We start from the raw sequence: 25,223 nt of genomic DNA on the forward strand, positions 1-25,223 counted from the left end.
GTTTGGTTTAGGACATACAACTTTTTTGAAACAAAATCCCCAATGTTATAGACATTTCTCTCTTAATGTATCATACATGGGCTTCAATCTCCTCTTTAAAAATGAAGAAAAAACTCACTGGTGTTGGAGAGGTCGCTCAGCAGATAAGAGCAGCATTTACGGCTCTTGCAAAGGAGCCAGGTTCGATACCAGACACCCACAAGGTGGCTAACATCCACCTGTAATTTCAATGCCAATGAATTGGAAGCCATTGGAAGCCCTTTGGTCTCTAAAGGCTCCTGTGACACACATCCATTCATATAGGCACAGACTCATACAAGCAAACAAATTTTAAAAGGACTGTCTTTTCTTCATTGTCTTCTATCTAGTACAAAGTCTTTAATTAAAAAGTTTTGTTAAATAAAAAAATAACACTAAAGAAGAGAATTATTCCAAGATCAATATTTACTGAACACAATTTCATTCTGCCTATCCCAAAACAATCTTAGAATACAAGGTAGGGACAGATTTGCTTCACAAATTGAAAATTTCCCCCAGTCCAGGGCCGGGAGCCAGGTGAACATCTCTGCTAACATTTCTTGAAAATGATCTTTGTTTCTGAACGGAATTTGCTTTGATTTCTGCAGTCAATGCTCTTCTTATAGAAGTGGGTGCAGCTTCACAAACCAAGGAAGAGAAAGTATAGGGACCATCATCAAAGTTACCTGCATGAAAACGGAGAATGCTTAAGGCAGGTGCAGAAAGGATTTTACACAAGGAAGACAAGTATGAAAACATCATAGAATGGTGCCACAAATAAGTAGAAAAGAAGCGAAGGTTGAGAAAAACATCCTGCTAACATAAGCATGGGGGAGATAAGCTCATTCTGACAGCACTGGCAAGACAACAGGTATCTAAGCACTTCCTACATTGTGAATTAAAGTTAGCATTGCCGACTTCCATCTTAAACCTAGAGGAGGCCATTCTTCACCAGCACTTGGAGAAGTTCATGGAGAAGAACACGAATTTATTCCCTATGGATTTGATAGAATTGTTTTGAACGTTTCTCACGTTTGAAAGTCCCTGGTAGGACTGAAAGCGTGGTTTTCCACTGTGATCGGTGGATGGAATTGTACTTGCCACGTCTGATGGCAGTATCAAGATTGGAGTTTTAGGATCTGTAGCTGTTTTCCTGCTTTGAGCACTTTGAAACTTTTCCGGTATTATTGATTGGTACAAAAGTGTGAAGATTTTCTGACATGTATTTGCTACTGTATCCTTTGAAAAAATATAAATGTACATTTAATGCATTAATTGCAAATATATTAAGATATCCCTTGGACAGTAGGGATACTCTCTTGCAAAACTGACATTTACCAATCAGACACAACTATTAGTTACTAAGAACATTCCACAACTCAGGAATTCTTGATACAATGACAGTCCAGGGCTTCCAAGAAGAGCAATAAACATCTGTAGTTAGCTGGCCAGAGTATAATAGGTACAACTGGCCAGAGAAAGTTTGTTTTCATAGATATCACTAATTTCCCCATACAGTGATGGAGACTAAGATTGTGTAGCATGATTCACCCAGCCTTGGGTGGTCACCTAGATTTACAGCTAGCTTGTAGAGTTACACATATTAAGGATAGAAAGAATACATCTCTAAGCAGTCCACAAAGTGAAGAACAAAACCTGACCCTGACCCAAAACATTTTCCAAATACACCATGCAGTTTCCAAATAAGTCATAGGTCTAGAAAATAGAATGAGTTTTTGGACCCAGTGTAAGAAAGTCTAGAAGTGAGAGAGCGAGTCCGTCCATTAGCACTGCAAAGGTGACACCGTCAGGCTTTCAAGATGACCTTCTTATGTGTGAAGCTGAAGCTTAGTTGGGTCTTTAAGGCAAGCAAGCACAAGCCATTGCATCATGGTCCATGTAAAACAGGATACAGTTATCCCAGCATTGGCCTAAGGACCTTGGGTGTTTTGGGTTTTTTTTCAGGTTTTTGAGATGGCGCCCCATTGTGCAGCCCAGGCTAGTCTCAAATCTGGAAAACCTTCCTGTGAGCTGAATTATAGGCATGTACATCCAGTTTCTAACTTACAATTTTCAAACATTCTTGATCATTTTTTCTTTCTTTTTATTATTTTTCTTTATTTCAAGAAGATTTCCCATTTTTAGTTTGTATACCCATCCTTTCCCTGCAGTTTCCCTCCTAATGTGCCATCCTCAGGTCAACATCGGTCTCTACCTAGAAGTATAGGTGTCTGTGGTAGTAACTCAAGGAGAATCAATGGTAGGAGGCAGTGGCTATTAGAGCTACAAGACCTGAGTTCTGGCTCAGTCTGTCACCAATGCTCTTAGTGACTGTCCATAGCCATTGGCTTTCCTTTGGGTAAAATGAGAAATTTGATCTAGACTATGCCTAGAGTATTTTTTTCCTGGTTTCAATAGTCTATAATAATTATTTTTAAGAGCCTTTGAGGGGCTAGAAAGGTGGCTCAGTGGTGAAGAGCACTAGCTGCTCTTCCAGAGGACCCAGGTTCAATTCCCAGCACCCATATGACAGCTCCCAATTGTCTACAACTCCAGTTCCAGGGGATCTGACACCCTCACATAGACACATGTACAGGCAAAGCACCAATGCACATAAAATAAAGATAAATAATTTAAAAAGAGCCTTTGAAGTCCTTAAGCTTTGTCTCCTCCCTTCCCCATTAGTCTAACAACCCATCAATCTATATATACTTTTTCTTAGCTAAGAATGAGTACAAATATATCTATAGAATGTAGATATGTTCTATAGACATAGAATATAGATACTGAATATAGATATATACATAATGAGCACCATATATCTATATAAAAGTACATATATATATATTAGATTTAGTGCTTACCTGGTTATATCATGGATGGTGTTCATTTACATTAATTATATTATGTATCATATCACATACATTATTATAGAATATAGCATCATGTTATATTGTATATAAATTATGTGTTGTTTTGAGGAAGAGGCAATATCCAAGATTTAACATTTAGTCTCATCTTATTGGAACACAAATGCAAACAACAGTGCCTTATACTTTACCATTTGGGAAGTTTATTTCTGAAGGAGTGCTGGGCACAGATCCTATAGATTTGAAAATGGAATTGGTTGTTGTTGACTTGAGCGATGGTGTCAATAGTTTGGACTCATGGGTTTTCTTCAGTTTCTTCTGTTTATACCTAATATTTATCCCAAACCTGTTGCTCCCATCTGAAATGACACCAGAAAAAAGTTAAATGCAAAAGTTATCAAATTCTATATTTAAAACGGGTGAGACTGTGGTATAGAACTTATACTGCCTTCAATAATACCATTAAAATATGAAGTCAAAAATTATCAAGTCCAGTGTTCAATATTTGTTCATTCTGGGAGTTGGCTTTTCTAAGAAGTTGTGAGAAGTGAATTTGTTCTGCGGTGTGTGCTACATGAAAACCCATTGCGCTTACCAAGGATGTCTGCTCTCCCTAGACCATAAGGACTTGCAGGTCACTGGTACACCCAGGGGAAAGATCCCTGGGCACTACCTGTAGACCCCTAGAGCATGAGTGTTGCCTCCCTAAAGGAAGCAGACTGGGCTTTGAATAGAGACTAAGACAAGCTGCCAAAAATTAAAGAGACGATCATTTGATAACAGAACACAAGTCTGCCTGCACTGAAGATGTCCTCAGGGAAAGTGCCAGTGTTAAGAAGAAACATTAGAGGCCACTACATCTCCCACTTGGCAGAGAGCCCCATCAGAAGACCCACCCAGGAAGCTCACTTGGGAGGCGTCTTAGAAATGCCAACACATTCACTCCCACTGTCGCCAGTCCTGGCTTCCCACATCCATTCGACCTACTGTTAGCTACTGGCCTGAAGGCCCTATGACCCAGCTCCTGAAACACATGAAGTACTCAGTCGGTCTTCTTCTAACTGAATCATGGGTGAGATGACAAACAGAAATGACAAGCAATCCAAGGAATCTGGGTCTATAAAAGAGCTCTCTACCAGGTTAAAACATGGTCCAAGTCACAGTTGTCCCTTGAGTTTCTTCATCTTAGCATGAAAGCACAAATCATTTCCGTAACATGGAAACAGTCTCTATTTTGGTAGTCTTGTAGTGAGAATTTGTTCAGAGACAAATGAATATGATCAGTTCTATAAACTATGTACAATTTAAAATCTTACCCAAGGGGACGGACGTCTTACCGGAAAAGTTGCCCAGCCGAAGCCATCGGCAGCGGAGGTGCGTGTGCCATTGCTCCCGCACACTCTCTTTCATCACACAGTAAAACACAAAAATGAGGAACCCTAAGCCAGGAGAAGAAGATCAGACTTTTCGGCTTGCACCATTCCCCTGACTCAGGCCTGTTCTTGGCGCCATCACTGCTGCTTCCAGTGAACCCCAGGAGCACTAATGTCTTTCTAACATCTTTATGGCCTCCCCAAAGACAGCAACAGCACAAAATCAGTATTAAGACATCATATCCAGTACCATTCTCCCCAGGCTTCCATCTCCCCTAAGGCATGGGACATAAGGGCTACGAGAATACCCAGACTCAGAGAGAGCGCTCAACCATCCTCATCTTCACATCCTTGGCACACAGCATCCTTTCACATATTAATGACAAGTGGCACAAGTCATGATGTGTCACGTCTTTAAGCTATAAAAGATATACCCCCTGCATGCACCCATTCTTCAAGAGATCAAACATTGTATCTTGACAATCTTGGTATTCCCCTGCAAATGTCTACATAGTGAGGCCCAGTTATGTGACTGAATCTTCTAGGAAGCAGACATTCCAGACCTGGACAAGGCCTTGGATGACTACAGGACCAGAATACATCTTGACTCCAAATTCGTGACGGTCTCTGAGCTGAAAGCATATAGTTAAGTTGTGTCTGGATTCCTGACCCTCAGATATTGTGTGAAATTAGAAATGTATGTAGTGTTAAAGCTGCTAAATTTGGGGTGTAGGTTGTTACACACCCATAAATATCTGATGCGCGTGACCATTGGCATAACTGAAGCTTGTGCAAAGCAGATACAGCTCTGACTTTGCCCAGCAAATGAGAGGGTAGTGCCGGAGATATCAATCGGTAATGTGAGATATTTTTCATCTCCATCTTGTAAAATAGCTCCTGGGGAAATGAAAGTAGGACTTAAGATGATCCTGACTGAAAATTCCCTGGAGACCTAATTGGATTTCCTCAAGATGGAGGTTAAATTGGCAGGAGTAATTCCTGTCAATACTCTGACTTTTATTTATGGTCCATGTTCAAAATCATTATCCACAAAGCCCTTGGAGATACCTCAACCTGAAAAGCGCCCTTCTCTCTTCTGAGCTGCCGTAATAGTTTGCCACTCATAATGTGTGCCCTACTTAGCCGCAGAATTCTCTGCATATTAGCCATCTTATCTTCCAGCTGCCAAGTCTTTGAAGGTCTGACTTCTGTCTCCTTTCATCTTCGCATCACCTTTCCCTTTGCCTCCAGCCCTATGTGTGGCAACTCAACAAACAGTCGTTGACTTGAACTTCTGGACATTGGACACATAAATTCTCATTGTCATCTATAGCCTCAGCAATATAACAATATACTTGTTTGGATCTCAAAATATATATATTTGGCACAAGTGTTATTTGGAAATATTCATGCGCTATAAAGGGTTCAACTTGCCTCTCCACATTGGCAAATTGTCCTGCCGGTAAATTACTCCTGGCACTCACTGCAAACCGAGCACAAGTCAAAAGGGTAAATAACTTCAAAACTTATATCACCTACTACCTTAGTGGAAGTAAATGCTTTTGCTAAGTACTGGAGATTGAACGTAGGTCCTTATACATGCTCAAAAAGTGCTGTAACCACTGAACTATGTGTCCCCAGCCCTCTTTTTAAAAAAACTTTTTATTTTGAAGCAAGGTCTCAGTAAGTCCCACGGGTGGCCTTAAATACCTTGCTCTGTAGCCCACGAAAGGCCTTGAACTTGCAATTCTTCTGCCTCAATCTCCAAAGTAGTTGTGATTACAGATTTGTGCCCTGAGGTCAGGCAAAAAGCATCTTGGATTGATGCTAGCGATAAATCTGCTGAAATTGCCCCAAGCTTGACCATAGCTCCCACCAGTTATGTTCAGAGGAAGGGCTTTGTTTTCAAAGGATGCTAATGAATAGAAGTACTCAAAAGTAGGGCCAGTTGGTATGGTGATGGCCATGAGAAAAGGTTGGGATGCTGTGTCTGGATAAGCAATCCTTGGAGTCAATAATCCAGGGTGTGGAGAAGTGAAAGCATCCGTCACAGATCTGAGGGCACTGTCATAAAGAAGACAAATCATGCCTGCCTGCTCTGTATGATTGCCAGGTCGCAACTAAAAGGGATGGGAAGAGCCTCCACAATAGCCATGTACTAACAGATCAACAGCCAGTGTTTTCTAAGCACTGGCACCATGGCAGACATCGTGTTGTTATCCTCACGTTTATAGTGAGAGGCTTTGAACTCCATGATGCTTAGTAAGCTTTGCCTAGGTCACAGAGCTGGCCTTGAGCTAGCCACCTCGGCACTGAGCAGTGGCCCCCCGACTATAGACCCCAAGATCTTAAAAACCATGGCACTCATCCCATGAAGAAAACTGGGATAAGAATCAGAGAGGATCAGGAGCTAAATGCTTGGCTTCATGGAATGGTGAGCTTTCAGTCCCTGGGAAGCAGCAGGAAGAGTCAAGTGATTTTCTGTCACTTGATGGAGAGTTGGATTGGCAAGATCCTCGTTCCCACGTCCCAGCCCTGAGACTTCCTGATTCCAGGTGGGAGGCAACAATCTGGAGGCATGTATCACTAATTCTCCCAAGGGCCGTAGCACTATGGAGAAACAAACAATTGCAGGGATGAAATTCAGTAGCATTGACTCTTTCTGGGCGACAGTCACCTGGAAGGCAGTGCAGCAACCTGAGGAGACCAAGCCTCAGCCTCTGAGCAGGGAGCTCCATCTGCAGCATGGACAAGAGACGACAGTGACATTGAGCGCCCATTGCCGCTCTGCTCTCCCGCATGTGGCCCTGTGAGTTCTTTTACTTAAAGGTTATTCTGTGCATTCCAATGAGCTGCCTGCCAGCTCTTCCTCTTCTGGCAGCTTTCCTTTCGCTTTCCCACAACACATTGATCTGCTTATTCACTATAAGATAGGCAGGAGGGAAAATGCCAGGTTGCTTGCTTGTTTGTTCTGGTTTTTGCCACCATCATTTCTCTGTGTGTACCTTCTCCTTCACAAAGGGCTCATCATAAGCTTAATTTTTCTCTCACCTGACCACAGGGCATCCACCTTTCCGTCACGGTTGCAAATTAACCATTTGGAATTCAAATTGCTAGTTTGTTCAAATGATCCATCACAGCGTGTGTGTGTGTGTGTGTGTGTGTGTGTGTGTGTGTGTGAGAGAGAGAGAGAGAGAGAGAGAGAGAGAGAGAGAGAGAGAGAGACTGACTTTGAAACTCAAGGTTCTAACAACACCTTTGTGATACAATGGCACAAACTATCTTGTAGGCATGACTAGGAGCATGTGAGTGACAGAGAGTGTGTCTGATAGACAGACAGCATGCCTTTGTTTAAATTGGTCCTACAAGATGCTTGCTTTCATCTTCAAGAGAACATGTAATTCAATTTTACATACCGTTTTCCCCCTCTGCCAAGTGATGGGGCACTGGCTGTTTCCCAAAAACCTCCTTGCTTTTCAAGGTTTAACCAGCTTTATAGTTTTCCTTCAACCACACCTTCAAAACTCGGGACAAATTTCTCCTCACGTTAGTTAGCCAGGGAGCATCCTGGAGTGAGCACGAAGAAGGGAACCTGCACAGGATGCTAATCCACGTCTATGGGCACTCCCTACCAAGGTTAGCTAGTTCTTGTGACATGTGAGAATATCAAATCAGAGCACCTCAGTCTGAGGCGGGTGGCTTCTTCTTCCAGTGTAGAGTCATTACGTCAGTTATAATCAAGTATGAGCAGCCACAAAAGGCACTGAAAAAGAGTACGTCATGAGTCCCGAAGACGTTTGTTTCCACTGCCAGTTGCAATCAAAAGACGCATAAGGGGAGAGGGTAAGATGACTGAGCAGGTAAGAGCACTGACTGCGCAGGCTTGAGGGTCTGTTTTCAAATCCGTAGCACTCATGTTGAAAGCTAGAATTGCACATACACCTGTAACCTCAGTGCTATTCAGGGTGGAAGCAGAGGGATTGCTGGAGCTGGCTGGCTGACAGCCTAGCTCCAGGCTTCAAGGGAGTAAGGAATGAGTGCAAAAACAGGTCAGCCTGGATGTATACCCGTGAGCCCCCGCGTTCACATATCACATACACGTGCGCTCTCTCTCTCTCTCTCTCTCTCTCTCTCTCTCTCTCTCACACACACACACACACACACACACACACACACACACACACGGGGAGGGGGAGAGGTGGGGGGGGGAGAAGAAGAAAAGCAGCAGGTTCCGTGCTTTCCCGTATTCCACCCAGAACTTTGACCCTAGACTCTACATTTAAGTTTCATTTCTGGATGACTCTGCAATTTTCTAGCCTGGTGGTTTATTAAGACATATGATGCAGTTGGAGCCTATAAAGCTACAAGTTTAATGCCCCTACATCTAGTAATTGGTATATTCAACTAGACCACACACACACACTTCAAAATTTAAACACAAGCGCGAATCCTTACGTCAACAGTGTGTTGATACGGCAAGTACTGTAAGAAACCTTGCCAGCCAGTGTTCAATGCAGACATTACCAACTAGAAAGAATTGTGCTAGCTCATTTGTAACGCTCCCTCCAGCCTTGAGTAAGAGAGAGAGAGCTGCCTATTCATTCAGTGAATCTAAGCAGTGTTTCTAAAGACCACTTGTTGACCCACTGGGAGGAAGGAGTGCCTGAAGTGTATTTTTTTCCTCCTTTAAATTTTGATAGGTGGGAATGTGTTCCAAAGCAACAAAACTTTCTAGCTAGCCACAGAAAGGCCCCACAAGCAGTTACCTTGCAAAGTATTACAGATGGCAAAAAGATACATGAAAAAGATTCTCACAGGTCCCCAGGCAAAAAAGGCAAAGCCCCAGGTGAGGCCAAGTAGGAATGTCAGGCTGATTGTGCCTCTGAGGTCATTCAGGATCATCTTCTTCCGGGTCTTCTGGCTTTGGGATTTCACTGAAGTCAATTGAACGAGAACGGTGCAGAACATGGAGAGATTCATGAGAAATATGAGGCAAAAATAAGCCACCACAGAGATGTAAAAGATGCGGTCATCTTTAATCCAACAGCTGTACGGGTCAAGGAAGAGAAGACATTGTGAGGCATTTAAACAGAAACTCCTGCTTTCAGGGCACGCTAAGATCACCTGGCCAGTTTCAGTGGATCGTGGGACATCCAGACTGAGAGAGATGAATCAAGACAATGGCATCCACTCACGTCTCCCAAAGGTGGAGCTGGACTTAAACCTTATTCCCCCGATCCCTGCTTTGAGTACCTTCCAAAACAAGCTAGAATCCTACAGGGCACACATACAGAAACCTCAGTAAATTTCCCTGGGAAATTATTCTCTTCTTCAACAAGAGAAAAATTATGTATTTTTTCCCCCAACGGAACTCTCCTCCCCACCCTGAACACACCGTAAACCAGAGCTTTTATTTGCCAGATGAATCCTGCTTTGCATCATAAATATCATAATAAAAGGACATGAGCAAGCAAGAACATTCCGAGTGCTATATCAAATGATGATGAGATGATCAGAGTTAATGAAGATGCAACAAAAGAAGACAGCCCTCGTTGCACTGCTTTAAAGGATGACGGATTTGGGCCACAAAAGGCGGCCGTGACGACTGGATGGCCTATTGGTTCTACGGTCTCTGTTAAAGAAGAGATGAACAGTGGTTCCTGTGAGCAGATGCTTCAGTGAACAACAACTCTAACTAGGAGATGCACTGCTTCTGAGTCTTGAAGGCAGACAAGCTTGACTAAATCAACTGTGTGTCTAATTAGCTGAAATCTCTTTCTGAATCCAGAAAATTTCCTTTGGGACATGCTATCCATCCTGGCACATGTCACATTGTGTGTGTGTGTGTGTGTGTGTGTGTGTGTGTGTGTGTGTGTGCATGTTTGTATGGATGTGAATTAGGAGGGTGAGGGAAAAAATCATTTAATTTCCCTAATACAGTCTCATACGTGGTATTCTCATTCTATCATCTACAGCCTCAAACAAAACTATAGAAAACCTTCAAAATGGGGCAGCACTATATTTCAGGATACAGAATCATCTGCAGGTGAAAACATCACTGTGCAAAAGAGCGTACATATAAAGTGTGCGAGAGCTCACTCACACGAAAAGGGGATCCTGGGGCTGGAGAGATTGCTCAAGTTACAAGCACTTGTTGCTCTTGGAGAGGACCTGGGTTTGATTCCTAACACACACATGGTGGCTAACAACCACTTAAAACTCAAATTCTAGGGAACCGGATGTCGTTTTTGACTCCCTGGGCACTGGAGATGCCCATGGCACACATACATGCATGCAGGCAGAACACTCACACACATAAAATAAATAGATCTAAAAGAATTGTTACAGTTTATCACAGAGAATGGGAGAGGACATTAGCAGTCACAGAGCCTAGGGAGAGGAGAAGGAAAGGCACCAGGCTCCAGCAGAAAGAAGGGGTCTGTCCCCGTGTTCTACTGCACAGTGTAATGACTATAGTAAGCAATATTGTGAAGTTTATTTCAGATTACTGAGATGAAAGGAGCTTGAATATTGGCACCCAAATAAAAAATAAATATTTGAGAAATTGATATGTTCATTATCTTGATTTGCCCATGATATAATATAAGTCTGTATTCAAATGTTTTGCAGTACTCCACAAATAAATACAATAACATGTCAAAAATAAAATAACTATCTGGATGTTGTGACTCAGGCTCGTAATATCAACAATTGAGGAGGCTGAGGATGCAGGAGCATTACCTAGTTTGCAGTCAGCCTGGGCTACACATCCAGGACATCCTGGGCTATATAGCAAGACACGATCCAAAACATAAACAGTGATAATAAAATAACCTTGAAAAAATAAAACCAGCCAGCCAAAAACTGTGTGCAAGGAAATGGTCACATGTTCGAGTGTTGCTAACAGGAGTTACCTGGAAGGAGAAAAACTTTCTAGCTTTAGCTCTCAGCCTCTAGCCTTTTGTACACTTGGATTTTGTGCCCTGTGATGAATTACCTTTCCAAGTATAATCATTTACAAAACAAAACTCTCAGAGCCATCTGCCTCTTCCTAACAAATCACATAAGAAAAGGCTCTTTGGGGGTGGGGAGCACAGAGTTGATTTTGTTCTCGTTTTGGTTTTGCTTTTGATCTTTGAAGAAGAATCGCTATGAGACAGATACTGGGGGCCTTTTAAGTCACGCAACCAGCAAAGAGGGAGGACAGGGCGGGAGACAGAAAGGAGAGAGAAGAGAGGGAACTGAGGGAGAACTAGGAATTTAATTAGAAAGCATCTGCTGTGGAGGGCAATGTCATTTTGACCCTCTGCAACTGCCATCTCGGTATGAAAGACAGAGGAGGGTTAGGTACAGGGCCTCCTGCACTTGATCCCAGCACAGCTGGACAAGAAATCTATATAGTGGTCGTAATTTCAAGATGCTGCGGCAAAGGGAATGGATATAGGGAAATCAAATAAAAAGATGTGTAGTCCGAGGGATTGTGTAGCTCCAAATAAGGCTCCAAAGAGATGGAGTGGAATAAAAAGCTGTTCTTCTGACTGTAGTTAAGAGATGGGCTTATATATCAAATTTTTAAAACACAGAGAGAAAAACAACAGGCAAATAGAGAACAATAAATCTGGCTAGTTTACAATGGGAAGTTTTTCAGACTCCCTCTGGGAAAAGCTTTGTTGCTAAAAGACAGACCATGGTTTCTAATTCATCTCAGTATTTCCATAGACTAGCCATTACATCTTTCCCATGGCCTGTGAGTTTTTCCAATCAAAAAGGCTGGCAGGTCTGTAGCATTTGCCACGGATCTAGCAACAGGTCAAGCACTTCATATAAGCAAGGTCATTGAAACTTGCACCTGCCACTGAGAGCAAATTATATTAGCTCCATTTCACAGAAGAAAGGCATCTAAAGGGCAAGGTGACTTGGCCACAATCGTACAGAAACCAAACACCTACCCATTCTCCGAGTGGGCATGACTGTGTTCTAGCAGAAAGGTTGACACGGAGTTTTCCATGAAGACAGTGCTAAGACTACGTTCCTGGCCAGGAACATCCCACCATGCCTAGAACACCCACTGCCTGAAAGCAAGAGATGTTGGTACTTACAACAGAGTTGCTGGGTTCAGGGTTCCATACAGATCCGTTCTTATGCTGAGTATAATGGCCACCGTGATTGCTGGGATTCCTAGAGAGGGTGAACAAGGCAAGAGAACCTGGTCAATCTAGGGGCAAGGAGCCTAACCAAACAGCAGTGAAGCTAACACATTAAGGCACCGTTTAAAGGGGCCACATCTGAGCTCATCTACCATTGTTTGCAAGATGTTTGCGAAGTCTTCCAAGACAAACCTTTCTAGTTTCCAATCTGCTAAATTAAGCCGGACGCCCGTGGCTCCAATGCAACACTTGCTACTTATTAAAATGGCTCAGGCGCCAAAAGAAAAATCAGTTTGGCAATAGAAGCATCTAGTTCTTCGGAACACAGGTCCACACCAAGCGTTTCTCTTCATATGATGGGCCACCAATTTTTTTCTGCTTTTTGATTCTACCCCTTTATTCCTACTATGTCTTTGTCTAGGTCACCTTGGAGGAAGGGGCACAGACCATGAGCTGCAGCCTTCATTGCTTTTTTGACAGGCAAGCCGTTTCCACACTCGTTACTAGTTTGACATTTTGACTAGATCGACCAGTTAACGGCCGCTCAATTCAGCCACACTATAATAAAGCAATCAGCTCAGTCAAAACGGTCAAACGTGATAGGAGTATGGGCACAGGCTATACAAATTCAATTTCATGTACAGTTGCAAAACTGAACTGATTTTTTTTTATTTCTAAGCTTGCATTTCTCCTAATGGGAGCACATACACCCACACACCCTGTAGGGGGGTTGCAAAATACTCTGCAAAGCTATTCCGTTCCCTACAGTGGTAAGCATCTTGAAAAATCCTCCATTGCCCCAACTATGATAAACAGATATCAATCCCTTCCAACTCAGCTAGCCCACACCTGGCCCAGGGCCGACCCTCATGCACATAATTCTTTTTCATGGACGTGAAAGAAGAAAGGGGTCTATTGGTGGAAAGAAGAGGACCAGCAAGAGGAGAGCAGGAAAGACAGGCGGGGAGTACTAGAGGAAGAGAAGGGTGAAAAATAATAAAGTATAATGCGTATAGTATGAAAATACCATAATGAGGTCCGTTACTTGCTATGGTAGCTTAAAAATGTCCCCAGAAACTGTAAAACAGGCCTGAAAGGGGGCCTCATATTTAGGATCAAATTGTGTGGAAGTATTCAAGTTTGTATGTTCATATTTTTTTAAAAAATCCCTACTGGGGCTGACAAGATGGCCCAGCAGGTTCGAGCACTTGCTTCTAAGCCTGAGCTTGGTCCTGAGGACCCAATTGGTGGAAGGAAAGAACAAACTCCCTCAAGCTGTCTGTCGCCTGACCTCCATTTGTACACCACAGCACAATGCACCCACACATAATAAAAAGTCTTTTAAATATCCCTATTATTCGTTCTGTTGGGTGTTTGTTTGTTTGGGGTTTGGATTTATAAGGCAGTATCATGCTGGAGACTTGGCTGAACTAGAACTCAGTATGTAGTCTAGGATGTCTTTGAATCTGGGAGGGCAGGCATGGGGCACTGCACTCGGTTGTTAGTTTTTTGTTTGTTTGTTCATTTTTGTTTATTCGAGACAGGGTTTCTCTGTTAGTTTTATAAAATGTGGAAAAATCTACTTTCTTGGACAGAAATTTAAAGGCACCCACCTTCATAAGAGATTGCTTTGGCTTAGGAAGACGAGCTGTTACATCTACAGAGATCTTAGCATTTGTCTTTCTGTTGACTGTATAATGCTTCCAAACCCCCGCAGAAGCTTAGCAGTGGCCCTCGCCCATGACCTTGTGTGCATTCACGTGAGCCATGCCTGCAAGGCCTTGCATTTCGGCCTATCTCAGTTTTGACAGAATGTACTTTGGGGTCTTCACCAATGGGAGAAGCCAACAGCCTTGGGGGTGATTTCTCTACTCTCCCTCTTTCCTCTGGGAAGCTGTCACAAGACACTTTTTTATCACCTCTTGTGTCTTCAGAGGTGTGGAGCTTTATACCCTGCACCCCTCAAAATGGAGCGGTAGAGTAGAAAATCACGTAGCTTCCCTTTCGAATTGGCCCCTCAGCCATGGAGAATCCTGCCACTGATACAACGTCATCTGTCCCCTTTCTCTTTGGTGTTACTCTTTTCCAAGCCTGGGGTGAGAAGTGGAAGTCGGCAATTTTAGCTACTCCCCTGTTTACTTTGTAAGTAACAAATGTATCAAAGTGTGGCTCTTTGTACCTTTCTCAAAAGTCACTCAGACCTTAGCCTTGGCTTGACCTTAGCTTGTGACTATGCTTGGCATTTTTTCAAGATTCTCCTGCCTCTGAATACAATCCCTAGCCTTTCCTGCCTGTCTCTGTATCTGAGGAAGTTGTATAAAAAGAGATGCCTCAAGAGAAAAGAAACAAGCTGTAGGCACCATCACCGTGTACGGAATGGAGTAAAGGATGGAGGGGAGATGGAGCGAGAATGACTGGATGAGGAGAAGGCTTGGCGAGAGAGGAGGATGCATCCATGCTGACTTCCATTCCTGGCTTCTCCTGAGGACAACGGTGGTCTTGACAGTCAAAAGAGGTGGTAAGGGTCTAATCATGGCTGTCTAGACACCATGCTACAAATTTGAAGTCTTTTTCCTGTCCCTTAAGCAATATGGCAAGATGGTCAGTATTAAAAGTTCAAACTTTGGAGAGAGGCCCCCTGATTCATATCTTGGGCATGTGTTTTAGCAAGTCCACCCCCCCTCCCCTCATGTCTTAGTGAGAATAACAATGGAATGCATTCTATATAGATGCAGTGAAAATTCCATGGACACAAAAAGCTCTTAGAATATCAGCTGCCACCTATAGTGGAGAGCTGACCATTCGCTTTTACATCAATAAGTATTGTTGATACTTCTGTAAGGGAGGCTAAAACCTCATAAGGTTATCCCTATGGACCCAGCCTTTAGTATTGCACTAAAACCTCACAAGGTTATCCCTATGGACCCAGCCTTTAGTATTGCACTAAAACCTCACAAGGTTATCCCTATGGACCCAGCCTTTAGTATTGCACTAAAACCTCACAAGGTTATCCCTATGGACCCAGCCTTTAGTATTGTACTCGAGTGGGTGTTCAATAACTGCTTGTGCACAAACTCTCTACTCTAAAGTTTTACAGTTGAATGTAAAGAGAACCACATAAATAGGAAGAGAGATGCCCATCCAAACTCCAGGGATGCAATCCTTGATTCCTGAATGACACTAGTAAGAGATGGGTCCGAAACAACATGGCAAGTGGTGCCTGCTGTGCTTTGAAGAGGTCCTCCAAAGTTCATTCGGTGGAAACTGGATCCCCATTGGCACATTACTAAGAAATGAAATCTTCAATAGTTGCTTAGGTGATAAAGGACCTGCCTTCAGAAATAGATTATTGCTTTATTGCAACAAATCAATTCATGCATTTTCAGCTTCAGGTTCCTCATAAAAATATAAGTTTTGCTCCCTTCCCCTCACTCACAGCCATGTGATGCCTTCCACCATGTTGTTAGCACAGTAGAATAGCCTGCACCAGATACCTCCCTTCCTATGAAACTTAGGAATAATATCTCTTTGTAAATTACCCAGTCTCAGATTTTCTAAAGGAAGGAAGTAGGAGAAGGAAGGGAGGGAGGGAAGGAGGGAGGGAGGGAGGGAGGGAGGGAAGGAGGAAAGGGACGGGAAGAGAAAGGAAGGAAGAGAAAAAGAAAAATAGACTAAGATGGAGTTTTTTTTTTTTAAAAAAAAAAGACCGTATTTAAAAAGAGACATCAAGCCCAACTGCAGAATACTCACCCCAACCAGCTAGACAAAGTTTCAGGATATAATTTGGAATGTATGTATTGAAGACTTTGACTAGAGCAAAGTACATGTGGACTGCCTCCAGCCCCATCCACGTCAAAGACACAAGCAGAAAGTAATGAAGTGCCAAGGCAGCTGTGATGCATAGTCCCACGCTCTGAAATGATGCCAGCCAGGAATTAACCAGGAACGCTAGGTTGAGCATCAGCAACGCTGTGCACAGGTTGATCAGGATTTTGGAAGGATAATCTTTTCGAAGTTTGCTTTAAAACAAAGAAACAAATGTTAGGTCAGGCAGGGTCTCCCTTCCAAATTAAGCACTGCCTCATCTTATCTAGGCAGCAAAAGAACAAGGGTTGTGCACCAGGGACTCACAAGTCCCGTCCCTCTCTGCGGAGCTCTCGGTAATAAATGGTTGTGCGATCCATGGGAGTTCTTGTGGCTTCATTTTCTTGTGAACACTTTCTACTGTTGATACTTGAAAATGTCATCCTTCTGGTGGGTGCCTGCCTGGGCATGTAACTGTGGGGTTTGGATTTTTTGTTGTTTGTTTGTTTGGTTGGTTGGTTTTTATTGTTAATAAAATTAAGTATTTTGCTTGTTTAATTTTTTTGTTCTTGAGAATTGCCATGAAATATATCTACCTCCATTTCCCTCCCCTACTCCTCCCATATTCCCCCAACTCATCTCCCCCTCAATGTAAGGTCAGTTTTTAAAATAGTTATGGTTTTAATTAGCATGTCTGTGACAAGTAAAGATGCTGAGAAACTTATCATATGATCATATACTCACCAACCATTTGCATGTGAATCAGGGCTGTCTATGGGCAACCTTTGCTGTGATGTGTTCATTCAGTTCTTTTGATCACTTTTCAGTTTTCTGTCTTGCTTTTTAAATTGCATTGTGTGCGTGCTCATACACGCGTGCACACACACGTACAACACACTGCTACTATCCAAATATCATCTCCCAATTTGTGGTTGTCCTTTCACTTTATTTTTTTCCTCTGATGTAAGAGTTCTTGTTTCTAATGAAACTTTATTTCTCTTATGGTCCCTGTCCGTGAATCAGGGTAGAGAGATTGCACTCCCAATTACAAACCTTTCGCTTTTAAAGTACTCCAGGAAGTTATTTTGTTTTATTTTTACCTTGCCCACTTCATAATCTGATGATGTAAAACTCTTGCTGCTGTGTTCTATTCATGAATTTAACAAGGTTTTCAACGACAACTCATCCATTAGACTAAATTAAACTTACTCAGAGCTAAGTGCATCAACTTACTGGAAAGCTATATATGTCACCATTGCAATCCCCAGGAAAATGGAAGAGATCCCACATCCTGTGTATGTTATAATCACTAATATCCGTTCGTTCACCGCATCCACCGTAGACCTGGACAAATCCTAGAATTGCAATATGGAGTACTTTACATAGTCATCAGAACAAGCTTTGAGTACAACGCTTCTGGTGCTCACAATCAGGTGGCTCCCAGGACATACAGCCACTCTGTGAGAGCTTCTCTACAGTCAGGGGATGGGATTGGGCATGTGAGAAGACCAGCCACAGCTTGACCAGGCCTAGTACAGCTTACTGTATACAGAGCATGGAGAGCCATCAGCAACACTGAAAGAACATTTAGTCCCTGTCATTAACATGTTCGCCACTTGAAAAATATAACCAAGCTAATGGATTTGAATTGGGGACGCAAAGTGAATCATTATCTGAACCGAGTGTTTGGTAAGAGAAAATCCACAGCTTTCATTAAACACTTGTTGTTCTAATGCCTCATAAGAAGTTGGGGCGTTTTTTATAAAAGCCAGGAAGTTTTCAATTAGAAGGAATTCATGCCCCTGCTGGGGCATTTTCCAGCACCTAGAGATGTTTTTTGGTTGTCACAACTAAGGAGGATGCTAGTGACAGTGACTGGGTCAGGGCCTGGGATGTCACTGACCATCTTCCAATGCACTGTTTACCATACCATAGAATGATGTGTTCTAAGTATCAATAGTGTTAAGAGTAATCCTACCTTCTAACATTCGCAACTCAGAAGAAAGAGCTAAGTTCCAAGCAAGTCAGACCCCTCAAAGCAAAACTGCAAAACTACTTGTTGACAGAACTAGAACCTGAGCATGAGACTTTTGATGCCTGTTATAAAGCTCGAGCCAGGTGGGAATGAGCCAGCCAAAATTCTCACAATGTGGATTCTAATATGGTGAATAAAATGTCCATGGGGAATATAAAACATACTCAAGTCAGGTGTGGATGGGCATCCCTATGCAACCAGTACTTGAGAGGCTATGCCGGGAAGATCATGAGTTCCAGACCACCCTGGGCTACCCACTGACACTGCGTGCTATCCAGAGATTCTTATTTGAAGAGTGGGTCTTCATTTTCTTAAGAGAAATATAAGCACCTGTTTCGATCGTCCCCATTTTAGTAAACACAATGGGAGGAGAGTCATTCTTTTTCTGCTCATATGCCATTTTTCATTATTTGGTTTACATGTACATTAATAGTTAGAGCCTGCTAAAAGTTGTCAAGACTCCATTGAGGAGTGATAAAGAGACAACTCACCATTAAAACTCCAAAGTGGGTGAGGTGGTTACACTGACAGATTGTGTAATTTACGTTGCTTTCCTTTACTTCACAGCCTGATGAATTCCATCCACCTAGCCCATCTGCAGGGGACAGAAGGGAATTTCAAAGCAATTTTACTTTTCTCAGAAATGCTTAATTTTTCATTATATGAACCATCCAAACGTGTGTTATAATTAGCACTGTTTGTTAAGACAGCAAGATAGAGATACAATTGAATAACAAAATTAAATTACATTTAATAGGCCAAATTGACGTGTGTGTCAGGGGTGCAGGGTGGGAGGGGGCTTTGTAAATAGTCTAACTTCTTCTTGTCACTCACTGCTCCTGGTTCTGTACCACACCTCTACAGACAGATTAAAGCAGATTCTAATCATGAGCCACTATTCCTGCCACCATGCTGGAGACACGTGTTATGTAAGTGGCCAATAGAATAAACAGACAGATCTGGAAGTTTCATAAGGACCTTGACTTTTGGAATATAGGCTGCCACTTAGCCAACCCAGGCATTTATGTTAGAAACAGCCAGTTGCACCCAGAAACTAAATGGGCTCACGTGATCATGGTCTAGAGATGCTTTCGCCCCGTTAGAGCCTTGTAGATCTTGGGTTCTCCAGCTTTTTGAGGATGGTACTGCACCAAAAGATTTATCTCAGGACAAGTATCCAGGTGTGAGCAGAACTGTCACCATGGGAAAATGCTATAGATTCCAGATGTTCTAGATTCCTGGCATAGAGAGCCAGAGGCAAAAAGTCTCCTGGGAATGGGAACAACTGCCAAAAATCAACACAGGAACCAAATTATCAACAGCTTGTCACTCTATAAGACCATTTTTTTGACAGACTTGGGGGGAGCCAGGGGAGGACACATTGTTTCTGCTTGTCAGAAAAAGATAGTGTTCTGTTCCCTAAGGAGCTAAGTACAAAAAAGAATGTCTCTTTTCTCTCAGATTTCTAGATGGGAAAAGTACCCAAACAGAGCTCCCTAGGTAGAAGAACGTTTCTCACCACTAGCCATGACATTCCTGGGAGAGATTGGTTGTGTGGGAAAATTCTCTAAGATTTGGCATTAACACTAGAGATTCCAGTGGAGGTAGCAAATCTAAGAGAAAGCCAGTCAGGAGTAATCACACCCAGCACCTTCATAGATGTGGTTATCCAAGAAGAAGGACTTTTCAGGATTAATGAAGAAGTCTCATCTCCTCAATGAGATAATTAAAAGATTGGGTCCCTTAGAGGGCATAGGGCCTACCCAAGGATTCACCATCATTGGAAAAGATGGGGAGAAAGTGACTAGTGATATTCTCTGTAAGAAAGTACACCCAGGGCTGGAGAGAAGGCTCAGTTCTTAAAGGCTAGGCTCACAACCAAAAAGATAAGAAAGTACACCTAAAGAGGCAGGTGATCGCTCCTCAGCCCTCTCTCAATAGTTCACAGTTAATTCGGCACTGGGCCTTCTAACTATATTTTTTCCAATCTTGCTTACCCATAAGTTGAGTTATTTTTGTAATTTCTATAACAAATGTCTTACCAATATAAATTTTCTTAAATTTCATGCCCTAAAACTCATAGAGCGTGTCTTGGTCATGCAGAGTGCTCTGTGAGGCCCGATTAGACAACAGCTGCACAACAAACCCTCGGCCTCTGCCACCAAACAGGTCACAGTCTGCTTCTATAAATACTTACAGTTGGTGTCAAAATCCCAAAAAGCACAGTAAACTTGATCATAATTCTGCAAAAATGAGAATTACAGCTAAATAACTTTCTTTGTAAGGGCTCCTACACAGCAATAATACACAGAAGTGCTTTTTCAAGGTTGTTAGCCAGCAGACACACAAGCATGCAACACACACACACACACTGAGAGGAGAGAAAAAGAGAGATCATTTATGACTTGGTTTTAAGTCTTACTCCACCTAGCTCTCGAGTTAGAAGTAAGAAAATAGCATTTCACTGTATGGCATGTGCCATTCAGTAGCATTGGGATCTGTCAGTTGGTACAAGGCCCTGGGAGAAGCTGTAGAGAATCAGCGAGAGACTGGTGTATGGTAGGTGTTCTTTATGAGGCTTCGGAACTGGGGACTCACAGCTGTGATCATCCTTTATGGACACACGATTGAGTTGCTTCCTCATTAAGCCTGTTGAAGATTCCCAAAATTTCCCGAGCTCCTACAATCTCTGAGAGACTGGAGGTAAGGGATAATTAATTCCCAGGCATAATCTCAGAGTCATAGTCAAAATTGAGAGATCTTACCCACCTAACATGTTTTATTTCCAATCTGGTTTTTAAATTCCCTGTTCCACTCTCCCTTCTCTTTAAGACTAGTGGACAATATGTTAGACCATATGGTCTCTTAGACAAGGAATGAAAGAAATTATTAAAACTCCACACTGGACACATATTAACATCAAAGAATAAAACAGTAACTCATTCTTTTACTAAGACTGAATTTGATCATTTTAGTAAGAGAAGCCTTATGTTATTCCATGATTATCATTTTAATCCTTTGATAATGAATACATGTTTTAATGTTCTTCACAGAAAACTAAAGAATAAAAATGTTATTTTCAATGAAGGTATTGTTTGTCTCACTCAAAAATAAATGAAATTCAATGGCTTTTACTGTTACAACCAGAGATCTCCTTAGTCTTAGTTATTGTCTTGCCAGAATGTCCACTATTCATGATCCCTTGAGAATACAGCATTGTTTCTAGAAATGCCCAATTATAACATTCTTCTGCTAACTGGAGTTAGAAAAATCCTCATAAAGTCTTTGAATTGAATGTTAATTGATCTTTTGTTTTCGACAGGAAAACCACAGAGGGATCCTGTTTGGTTCCTAGATGAAAATAGATATATTACCCAGTTTCCTTGAATATGCTTCAGAATGATAATCACTGGATCATCCAAGTTTTGAATTGACATATTTGAGATGCTTGCACTCACAACATATGTCATTAATGCAGTAGTGATGGTTTTAGCCTGCAGAAGAAACATAAAAGTCCTAAATGTTTAATTTCTTATATAATCATTATCAGTCTAGAATCGGTGATGTGTTACATAGTTTTAGCACAGAAGTGTGGGGAAATCACAATCTAATAGTGAACTTTCAGAGTCATTAAGTTCACCTCTTCACATAAGGCACAGTGTTTTTTTTTTAAAAACTCGAACAATTTATTAATTTATCCATCCATCCATTTAGAACAAATCTATCCAACCAATATTGGCTTTGTACCAGATACTTAATATTGCCCTTGTGACAAAGTAAAATATTCTGCCTTGATATTGCTCCAGGTCTAAACATTTCACAGTGTAATTTGGTTCTAACTCTTGACCATCCATCTAAGATTTTCTGATAAGGAATCAGAATCCATCATGTTAGTTACAAGTCATTTCATGGTCTACCCCCTCCCCCCCATAGGAGAAGGAAGTAGGTTTATCTACACCCAGCTTGAAACACGTCTTCAAGGATAGTCATCTGTACTCTAGAAGACCACAAGCTCTGAGGTCAAGGTCCAGACGTTATAGCCCAGCATGCCTTGCTCAGTCTACTATGCAGCAGGTATTGCCTCTTTGGGCTTCTAGGATTCAGATAGTTGGCTAAGTGCTTTCCCCATGTGTACGCTTCAGCTCTCACCGACATGGCATGGCCATTGTTATTCAACTGAACTGAGGCTTGGGTAGGCTTAATACCTGTATGTACAAAGATCGCGTAGCCAATGAGTGGCAAAACAGGAACTTTGACCTTGTTAATTAGAGAGTCTCGTATCCCTACAGATACGTTGATTTAAAGACAACAAACTAAACTATAGTTGTAGAGATATGAGATCCTTTAATTAGCAAGGGCAAAGTTCCAAAGGCCAAGACTCCAGAAGGCCAGTTAGCTGAGTGATCACCTCCCTGTTGCATATATGGAAGCTCAAACAGGCTAAAGGAAGATGGAAAGAAATTGAATAAAATTCTTTAAAATTTTTCTAAGAAAGCCTGATGTTCAGATGACATCCATTGAAGCGCCTAGTGGACATGGTTAAAAGATGCCACTGGGAAAATAGTGTGCAGTAGCTACTCCCTAGTCAACTTAAGCACTTGAGTAACTAACCATGAATGTGGTCTTGGTCAACTTGGGAGTGCCCGACTTTATGTTTACGACCATTTTTGTTCATCCTAAACAGTCGTGTGATGGTTACTATTGTAACATGCCAGGATCTAGACTCATACAGGGCATGTTTGAGAAGCATCATTTATATTGGTTTGGCCTCTGGGTATACCTCTGCGGGATTATCTAGATTAGGCTAATCAACAGACCCCCTCTAAATGTCAGTGCCATCATTACCTCAACTAGGAGTCCTGGAGTGAATAAAAAAAGAGAAATCTAGCTAAGCACCACCAGTCATTTGCATCTCGACTGCAGACACTATGCAAGCAGCTTTCTCAAGCCACTGCCGCAAGGATATCCCTACTATGGTGGACAGTATCCTCAAACGGTGAACCAAATCAACCCTTCCTTGCTTCAGTTCCAACAATTAGGAAAATAACAAATACACACTCTGGTGACTCGGTGTTCCTTTCTCTTCAGAGTTCCCCGAGAGAGCCTGCTAAAGTGGAACACCATCAAACCATGATGGGGGTAAGGTAGTACTGACACTCAAAAGCCTAAGAGCTAGCCTAAGCCCTTTGGGTCTTCCAAAGACCTTCTCTTCTCTGGGCCATTGGTAACATGAGGAAGGAGGGTAGACCAGATGACCTCTAACTATCCTCCAATTTAGCTTAAGGGATATAGTTTTCTGCAGCCAAAAGACCAAAGGAGGAAATATCCATAGGGACCCACTTAACGAACCTCTTCTCTGGGTTCATGTTTCTCACCTACAACACGATAAGCATGGAGAGAGGGGAAATCACTTCTCACTCCTCTAGCCTCGAGTTCTGCCTGTTAGTGTGGTAATAGGGGCGGCGGGGCTGCGTCCCCAGCACCCCGGCTGTCTGCCCGGCTAGCTTATGCCCGAAATAACAACACACAAACTGTATTCATTTAAACACTGCCTGGCCCATTCTCTTCTAGGCTAATTCTCACATATTAATTTAGTCCATTTATAATCATCTGTGTGTAGCACCCCAAGGTGCGCTTACCAGGGAGATTCTAGCCTAGTCCATCCTGGGTCGGAGCTTCATCCCGGGAGCGGGGCATGGCGTCTCTCTCTGAGGCGTCTGCTCCCGAGAGAGCTGTGGAGTCTCTCAGCTCACTTCCTCTTCCTCCCAGCGTTCTGTTCTGTTTACTCCTCCCACCTATCCTCTAACCAATAAAATGGGCCAGGGCAGTGTCTTTATTAGCCAATGACCTTCCTCCATCATGTTAGACCTCTCAACATTTGCACAGATGCTTCCTCTGTGTCAGCTCTCTTCACTCTTCATTTAATTCTGTGGCCCCTTTCCAGCTGAGATCTCCCCAACTCAAGTGGCTCCTGCTCTTCCATCTCCTACAGTCCCAGAGTCCCTGTGCCACAGTGTGATGGCTCAATGCCTTTGCTCCTCCCTGAGAGCTGCCCCTGCCGAAAGGAAGGAGGAGACACAAGATGTTCCAGAGTGGGGGTAGTTGTAACAATTTCTAAAGGAGGAGGTTGCAATGCCTGTCAAGATTTCGATCAAAAGATGTTAGCAGAAGCTGTGTAAAAACTAAGGCTGTGGGGCCTGGGCACTGAAGAGGAAGGTAGGTAGTTACAGGGTAGCATGTCTTCGTCCATGTACTCCTCAGTCACCAGTGACACATGGCCCAGGCTCATGTCCCGCTTTTAGTGTTAGAAACTTCTACTTTCTGTTCTCTTTTATTGGGTTTTGCTGTTGCTGTTTTTGTTTTGTTTTGTTTTTTAATGGGAGGTGGTTTTTTTTTTTTTATTTTTGAGACAGGCTTTCTCTGTTGCTTTGGAGCCTGTCCTGGTACTCACTTTGTAGACCACGCTGGCCTCTAACTCATGGAGATCTGCCTCTCTCTGCCTCCCGAGTGTGGGGGATTAAAGGCGTGCGCCACCCCAAGTAGCTTCTGTTCTCTTTCAACTCATTGCCTTTTCCATGAGAGCAGGCCCCAACCTCTCCCTTGCTTAACACTGCAGCCATAGCACTCAGCACCTAGCACCCAATGCCATGAAAGATACAGAGTAGCACTCAGCACCCAGCACCCAGTGCCATGGAAGACACACAGTAGGAATGAAATGACTATTTGCTGGATGAATAATTTATTGAAAGACTAAAAGAATGAATCGCATCACCTTCAGCAAGCGCCTTCGCCTTTCTGGGTCTTGGTGACCTCATTGGCACAATGAAGATATGGGACACTTTGAGTTATGAGCGCCCGTCCAGCTCTGCATTTGATGCCAAGCTGGTTCTAACCCTTCTTCATCTGGCACTATGACGTCTGCAGGCTAATTTTGGCGATGGTCTTTAGTCTATTTCAACGGAAGGTGCTAGCGAAT

General features: G+C 42.6%; 1 protein-coding gene across 1 annotated transcript in view; it reads right to left on the reverse strand.

Moving 5' to 3' along the window:
* Nucleotides 1-3,068: 3,068 nt before the first annotated feature.
* Nucleotides 3,069-25,223, reverse strand: part of Adgrg4 (adhesion G protein-coupled receptor G4) — a gene marked incomplete at its 5' end in the record, with an annotated part of 92,395 nt that continues 70,240 nt past the window's right edge. The window contains 9 exons of the mRNA XM_041637257.1: nt 3,069-3,247; nt 4,226-4,327; nt 9,028-9,308; nt 12,361-12,439; nt 16,159-16,427; nt 17,446-17,567; nt 18,739-18,842; nt 20,445-20,490; nt 21,622-21,741. Coding sequence (XP_041493191.1) covers nt 3,069-3,247; nt 4,226-4,327; nt 9,028-9,308; nt 12,361-12,439; nt 16,159-16,427; nt 17,446-17,567; nt 18,739-18,842; nt 20,445-20,490; nt 21,622-21,741 — 1,302 coding nt within the window. The remainder of the gene's footprint in view (nt 3,248-4,225; nt 4,328-9,027; nt 9,309-12,360; nt 12,440-16,158; nt 16,428-17,445; nt 17,568-18,738; nt 18,843-20,444; nt 20,491-21,621; nt 21,742-25,223) is intronic.

This window comes from Microtus oregoni, unplaced genomic scaffold (genome assembly GCF_018167655.1).
Source record: "Microtus oregoni isolate MIOR12 unplaced genomic scaffold, Mior012 000052F_002, whole genome shotgun sequence".
Classification (NCBI taxonomy): domain Eukaryota; kingdom Metazoa; phylum Chordata; class Mammalia; order Rodentia; family Cricetidae; genus Microtus; species Microtus oregoni.